Raw genomic sequence first — 8,079 nt, 5'->3', positions numbered from 1 at the left:
GTTTTTTTTCTGCAAGACTTTGATATCTTCTGTTAGGTTGAACAAAGATTTGCAAGAAATACTACAGGGACGACAATAATAGCAGCACTTCTTTATAATTATCCTATAAAGCCTTCAAATAGAAATACTCTCCAACTTTCTGGACTGAATCGCCTTATCTTGACACAATTTCTTGAGTTCCTGATGAAAACTTTGTCCCATATTTTGGCCCAAATACTTCAGACATATTTAACGTTACATCTCCGTCCACATAGCAGCCAGTTTTAGGGAGAAGAATAAGCAAACGGTCTTCTTTTGTGCTGCAAAATGCATCGAGACATGACATTGCTTGGAAATGAAGATGAAGATGCCAAATAACTCCTCACTGGTCTGGGCCTGTGATGTCACAGTATCCTGAAAATCTCAACTCCTCAATGAGTGACATATTTTCAGATTTAGGAGGCCCCAAAATAAGGGACACGTTTTGTGTAATCTCCCAAAGTAAGTAATCTCAAGCACAGAAAGAAAAGGGGTGATAGTCTGTTGTTAATAATAATTTATTTGACTGGTTATCATGAAACAGGACTATTTATTGCATAAGGAGGAGGCTATGTCAGGACGAATGGTTTGAAGTGCACGTCCACTAGTTCATTTTTAACAAGACGCAGCAGTTAATAAAAAACTACCCCTGCTACAACCTCATAAATCTGGTAAAAATAGAGACGAAAGGGCAAAGAAGTTATCAAGATAAACACTGATGACCTATAAAATACTCTTCTTGAACTTGTTTTATACTTCTTTTGTTTTGATGTCTCCAGTATTGTTCAATAGTAGCTGGAAAAATAAAAGTGAAGAAAAAGACTTACCGTATTTTCTGGATTATAAGCCGCTACTTTTTTCATAACCATGCAGCTTATACAAAGGTGCGGCTATTCTGTGGATTTTTCTTCCACCGCTCGGGGCACTCTAACCGGAATTAGAATAAAAACTAAGACAAAATAAATGCAAAGAAGAATACGCTACTTCTTTAGCAGATAGAAGTAGGTAGAAGAGCGGATGCGGCTTATATGCAGGTGCGGCTTATAGTCCAGAAAATACGGTATCTGCAACTACTGACACAAGGCCATATATTAATATTATCTTTTGTGTTGTTTCCCAGCCCCTTCAACCAACCTAAGTTCATTTTTAAGTGAACTAGAGCAACATGACCAAGACAAAGACAAAATTCCATAGGAGAATTGTGTCCAAGGACGGCCACAACAATGTCCGCATCGACAACGTGGAGGGAATGGTCAAGATGTATCTGCATGACATCTGGACTACAGTGGTGGACATAAAGTGGCGTTACAAACTCACTCTGTTTGCCTCCACCTTCATCATGACGTGGTTCATTTTCGGGGTCTTCTTCTACTTCATCGGGATGGGGAATGGAGACTTTGAAGCTGGGCAGAATTCCAGCCACATACCGTGTCTGATGAACGTGGAGACGCTCACGGGAGCCTTCCTGTTCTCTCTGGAGTCACAGACCACCATCGGTTACGGCTTCCGTTATATTTCGGAGGAGTGTCCTCTGGCCATCTTCACTCTGGTGGCCCAGCTCGTCATCACGGGCCTGGCCGAGATCTTCGTCACGGGGGCCTTTCTGGCCAAGCTGGCGCGGCCCAAGAAGAGGGCGGAAACCATCAAGTTCAGCAAGTCGGCGGTGATCTGCAGGCACCAGGGCAAGACGTGTCTGATGGTGAGAGTGGCCAACATGAGGAAGAGTCTCCTGATCCAGTGCCAGCTCAACGGGAAGCTGTTTAGACCCAACGTGACGGAGGAAGGCGAGAAGACACAAATCCACCAGTGCTCAATCAATTTCTGCATGGACTCCAGTGGAGAGTGTCCTTTCCTCATCCTCCCACTCACTTTCTACCACATTCTGGACGAGCACAGCCCGCTGGCAGGACTGACGGCAGAAAACCTGCCCACGCAGGATTTTGAGCTGCTCGTAACCCTCAACGCCACCATGGAGTCCACGGCGGCCACGTGTCAGAGCCGCACCTCCTACATACCCCAAGAAATCCTTTGGGGTTATGCGTTCAAGCCAGTGCTTTTCAGTACGCCCAGGGGTCGTTATGTGGCAGATTTCAACTTCTTTGACCAACTACAAGTGTGCAAGGACACAGCCCTTCTTAGAAACAGCACAGAGAAGCTGAAGCTGGAGGACGAGTAGCCTATAAGACGGACTAGTGGACATGTTTTCCCTCCTCACAACTGCTGTTTGACCACTGATAAAGTTCATTGACTTGTACAGGTAACAGGGAGTGCATCATAACAGCATAACAACAACGTCCCCTGATTCAAACACTCTTTTCTGTTTTATCATGCGAAAGTGTGTTTGGGTTTTTTTTGTTTGTTTTTGTAACCATAACCCATCCATCCATCCATCGTCCGCTGCTTATCCGTTCCCGGGTCGCGGGGGCAGCAGCCTCAGCAGAGATGCCCAGACTTCCTTCACCCCAGACACTTCCTTCAGCTCCTCCGAGGGGAGTCCGAGACGTTCCCAGGCCAGCCGAGAGACATAGTCTCTCCAGCGTGTCCTGGGTCTTCCCCGGGGTCTCCTCCCGGTGGGACATGCCTGTAACACCTCCCTAGGGAGGAGGGACATGCCTGGAACACCTCCCTAGGGAGGAGGGACATGCCTGGAACACCTCCCTAGGGAGGCGTCCAGGAGGATCCGGTACAGATGCCCAAGCCACCTCAGCTGACTCCTCTCAATGTGAAGGAGCAGCGGCTCGACTCCGAGCTCCTCCCGGGTGACCGAACTCCTCACCCTATCTCTAAGGGAGCGTCCAGCCACCCTGCGGAGGAAACTCATCTCGGCCGCTTGTATCCGCAATCTTGTCCTTTAGGTCACTACCCAAAGTTCATGACCATAGGTGAGGGTAGGTGCGTAGATTGACCGGTAAATCGAGAGCTTCACCTTTCGACTCAGCTCCTTCTTCACCACGACGGTCCGGTACATCGACCGCATAACTGCGGTCGATGCACCGATCCGTCTGTCAATCTCACGCTCCATTGTTCCCTCACTCGTGAACAAGACCCCGAGATACTTGAACTCCTCCACCTGAGGCAGGACTTCTCCACCCACCCGGAGAAGGCATGCCACCCTTTCCTGATGGAGAACCATGGCCTCGATTTTGGAGGTGCTGATTCTCATCCCTGCCGCGTCGCACTCGGCCTCAAACCGCCCCAGCACATGCTGAAGGTCCGATGAAGCCAACAGGACAACATCATCCGCAAAAAGCAGAGACGAAATCCTGTGGTTCCCAAACCGGATCCCCTCCGGCCCCTGGCTGCGCCTAGAAATCCTGTCCATAGTGGACACATTTTCCCTCCTCACAACTGCTGTTTGACCACTGATATAGTTCATTGACTTGTACAGGTAACAGGGAGTGCATCATAACAGCATAACAACAACGTCCCCTGATTCAAACACTCTATTCTGTTTTATCATGCGAAAGTGTGTTAGATTTTTTTTTTTTTGTAACCATAACCATACCATGTAAACCATGTTTTCCGGTAGACTGTATATTCTTACATGAAAATGTAATCACTGTTATTATTTTTTGATTAATTGCTAGCTGTTTCTCCACATTTAAATATTTAAAGGCAGGGTAAGTCATTTTTGGATGTCTGTTGATATTTGAAACAAAACATCAATGAAAAACAGAGAATGACCTCCTCCTTCCCGACTTCCACATCTCTGTTTCCAGTCTTTTTTTTAAATTAAAATCGTAGTTCTGATTTTTGTGTTGTAAAATTTGACCATTATCATATAATATACATGATATTGGATATACAGTACAGACCAAAAGTTTGGATACACTTTCTCATTCAAACAAATGGGGAAGTGTGTCCAAACTTTTGGTCTGTATTGTATATATAAATATATATGTAGATTTATATATAAATGTATATATATAAATGTAGATTTTATGGTAGCTCCAAGACCAAATCTTCGGTCTCTGCATGACCTGAACAACATTGCTGTCCGTTAAATAGCCTTTGGTCAGACTAATAAACTAATCTCATGAGTATATGCATGTTGGACCTTTTACACACTGTATGTTCTCATGGATGAAGCTTCATTTCTACTGAATTTGTACGACTACAACCTTCATAAAACCGATTCAGGCTTTCTCTGTTGCATTTTTAAGACCGATGTATAGATTGTGTATAGATTATTCTGGTGTATATGTATTATTGGGCATGGTGAAACATAGGGATATGTAATGTAGATGTGAAATGAAATGAGTCGTGTTTTGTTTAGTAAAACTGTGTTTCTTTATCCGTTTTTAAATTGCTGCATGTCAGGATTGTACTTTTGCAGGTTCCGCCCCTCATTACTAGCTGGCTCCATCTGGTCATATTTCATGTTTTCCTACCAGCTGGCTGTCCAGGTTTAAGTGAATGTGTCTTTCGGTTGTTGCTCATTGTGAGAATTAAAAGCTTGCAACTGAAGTCTGGACTCCGGTCAGCTGTTTAAGCAATCTTACTTCTTCAGGGAAGAAATGTACTTCCCTGAGGGTTTGTGTTTCAGGGAAGTACAAAGTACGACGTTTTATAATCATGTACGATTTAGGCTAATCATTTTCATACTCGACAAATCTCATAAAATAATATATTGATTTACATGTGACAGCTGCATTTATTACTCCATGTGTTGTATTCAAAATATTATGATCCAAAGTAACGTGAGGAAAAAAAGAAAGAAAGGAAAAGTAGACTATAATGCATCAGTGATAACGTGTAGCGGCATCTTAATGAAGCCCTTCTGTGTCGTTGGTACAGTTATTTCTTTATGTATCAAGTACATGTCTCTGATGATTCCTAAGTGAAACTGCAAATCATCCAAACTGGGACACCGAAACAAAGTTAATCTGCTGCAAAGGATCAAGTTGATAAAAAAAACAAAAAATATATGTCACAGCCTTTTGAAAGATAGAACAGGTCCAACCAGCAGCTCCGCTGTCTCAGCTGTACTAGATGCCGCCTTTTGTTGTGGCAACATTGTGCAGCAGGTTGTGAGCTCGGACTTGGTGAAGGCAACTGTTTGTGGTCCAAACAATCTTTCAGTCTATAGTAGTATTTATTTCTCAAACACATAAATGTATATGTAAACCTTTGACCAACATGAACTTTAAACTATCTGGGGATGTAAAATGAGATTGGCAGCAACCGATAAAGTCTTCAAAATGAAATATCAATCAATGCTTGAACCCCTGGGTTTATATGTAATATTTTGCAAGTTTATTTTATTTTTTAAATACATTGCACCTGTGCTTTTGAAGTATTTTATCCGTGTATGTGTCTGTGTGCCATCATCATGAAAGTAGGCACAATTTTTTATTTCTGACATGAAGTCCTTTTACTTTCTGTGATGAGTTTAAAATATGATGGCATGAATCTGCACCTCTGCAGTTAGACAAACTGAGCTGGTAAAAGTTAACATTTTAGATATGACCAGAAGTTTAATACTGCACATCCTTAGAGCACTGTTTGGCCTGATAATGAGCCAAAAGCTGCAGCTTGGATGTCAGAGTATCTTGTATAATTATGTGATAACCTCCAGTCACTAGTGTCAAAACTAACTCTAAGCAGAATATTCTTAAAAGGTTTATTTGCAAAAAAATTAATGAAATGTCTCTAAGCATTAAAACAAAATGTCATGTTACTAGTGAGACTTCAGCCTCTAATTATCACTAGTGTGGAATGAATCTTTATATGCAAGAACAGAAGAATGTTTAGTAAGTGTGTTGTCAGCGTGTGCGTTGTACTTCACTTTTAAAATGAATACACGACATTAGAAGTATTTCTCTTCAATAGGTTAAGTATCCAGATTTCCATGAAAATAGATTTATTAAAATAAAATGTAACAATAACAATAAAAGAATAGTATGTAATAATGAACACATGTAAGTAATGATACCAAAAAGTAGTGAATGAATGAAAACTGGTTTATTATGAGGTTGGTTAAATGATTAGTTGTATAAAAGATTGAACTGAACTGAACTGAATTCCCTGGAGTTATCATGGCCCTTGGTAAATGTCATGGTAAAAGTATTATATCCACAGGGACGTAGCACCTAGGCCCTGTACACTCTCAATGTGAGTTGCTCCTATCCATGCCAGTGCATGAGGGCGTGAACAAAAAAAATAAAAAAGAGAGAAAAAAAAAGGGGGGTATTCATCTTTTTTTTTTTTTTAAAGCATAAATAGAGTTTTAAGCCACAATCAGATCCGGTTATATTGATTCCTTCATTCACCACCTGAATTGATCTCTCTCTCTCACAATCACAATTACCTTGGATGGATATTGTGATCAGTTATTTAACAAGATTATTCATTGCCTTTGGTAACATCATGCATTTATTGAGCATTGGCATTCACTGCCAAAGCTTTTTACCAGATAAAAATAATAAACTGCTTTATTGCTCAATTAATACATTACTAGTGTGCACTTGAGCCTACAGTGATATTGTTAGGCTATTTATGTTTTGATATATTGGTAATAAATATATGAATGGATAGCCCCTTGAGATGAATCATCTCGTTTTCGAGGGGGTCCAACAAAAAACATACAACACAATACAAAACAGTTACATACAACATACATAATACATAATACATAATACATAAGGCTCTCACACACAAACCCGCCCACACACCAGTCCCCAAGACCTACCACACCCGAGGAACACAGGTAAACACTGCATATAATGCAGTAATAGCAACAAGAACAACAATATTAATATTAATAATAGTCATTATCATCATCATTATGATACAGTATATGAAGAAACAGATACATTGTATATAAAATAAATAAATAAGAATAAAATGAGAGGGCAATACCACTAGAGGCAACTACATGGTTTATTGAGGTTGGAATATAGTGAGTTTTTAAAGAGATGTAACAAATTAAGTTTTCTTATATTAATGGGTAAGTATATATAAGTATATATATGTATATATATATATATATATATATATATATATATATATATATATATATATATATGCAGCAGAAATATTGCCAGGTGGATCATCTATTAACCTTTTAAAAAACTGACCTATTTTCTGAGGCGTTTGAGTTGTGTTTGGAGGATGTAAATATAATTTGTATAGTATTGTAATCTGGACGCTGCTGATTAAGTTGATGTGCCGCATTCCTTTATTGGTTCACGCTTAAAGGAGCATGAGGCAAGAATAAGAAATGAGACTCATTAGCGCCACGACGACCGTCGGGGTTCCTGCAGCCAACAGCGAAGTCGGCACGGGAGCGCCGTTCAAATCAAGCTCTAAATATGACTTACAATGTTATCTTACCTGGTCAGTAGGAAATGAGCCATGTCAGCATCTGTTTTCAGTCCCAATTCAAGTTGAAGCTGCCTCCATGACTCAAACGCGTATCCAATGTTTACTCGTGCGCCGCCGAGAAGGTGCATTCAGCGTCATGTGACGTCACATCCGCAGGACAGCGCGGGAAATTCCAGCCCGGAATTGCAGCGCATTTTGCAGCACACAGCCTGTTCAAGGCAACGGAGAGATACACTAGAGGGCTCATTCGTTTTGGTTTGGAACGCTTCATCTGACATTATTACTAGAAAACTTAAAACGTATACTAATTTTTTTCATAAATCCTGCCTCAAGCTCCTTTAAGCCTCGATCACATAAAAGTTCATGAAGTTAATTCTCCCAGTTGATGTTATCAATATATTTTAAATAAATTATCATACCAATTATACACACACACACACACACACACACACACACGCACACGCACACGCACACACACACACACACACACACTACCACGCTCATGTGTATCCATGAAGATTAAGCTGCCATGAAATGTATCTATATTTTTTTATCAAAATACATAATCAGAATTTTGTTATTCACAGGAAAAACTGGGATACCTGACATAATGTATTTTTTTTCTGTGTATCTGTGCTTACTTACTCCGTTAAAGTTGGTAAAATGTTCACTTTTTCTGTTCATATTATTTCAACCCAGCTTTTACTTTGAAAGAGTTCTACCGGAATCTTAATG

At 40.6% G+C, this 8,079-nt stretch overlaps 1 protein-coding gene across 1 annotated transcript; it reads left to right on the top strand.

Annotated features, from left to right (window-relative positions):
* Positions 1–1,145: 1,145 nt before the first annotated feature.
* Positions 1,146–2,509, top strand: kcnj15 (potassium inwardly rectifying channel subfamily J member 15). The gene has a single exon (XM_061740572.1). The coding sequence runs from the start codon at positions 1,184–1,186 to the stop codon at positions 2,192–2,194; it is 1,011 nt and encodes a 336-aa protein (XP_061596556.1). The 5' UTR covers positions 1,146–1,183; the 3' UTR covers positions 2,195–2,509.
* Positions 2,510–8,079: the final 5,570 nt, after the last annotated feature.

This window comes from Cololabis saira, chromosome 14 (assembly GCF_033807715.1).
Source record: "Cololabis saira isolate AMF1-May2022 chromosome 14, fColSai1.1, whole genome shotgun sequence".
NCBI classification, from domain to species: Eukaryota; Metazoa; Chordata; class Actinopteri; order Beloniformes; family Belonidae; genus Cololabis; species Cololabis saira.
This window is presented reverse-complemented; position numbering and strand designations above follow the sequence as displayed.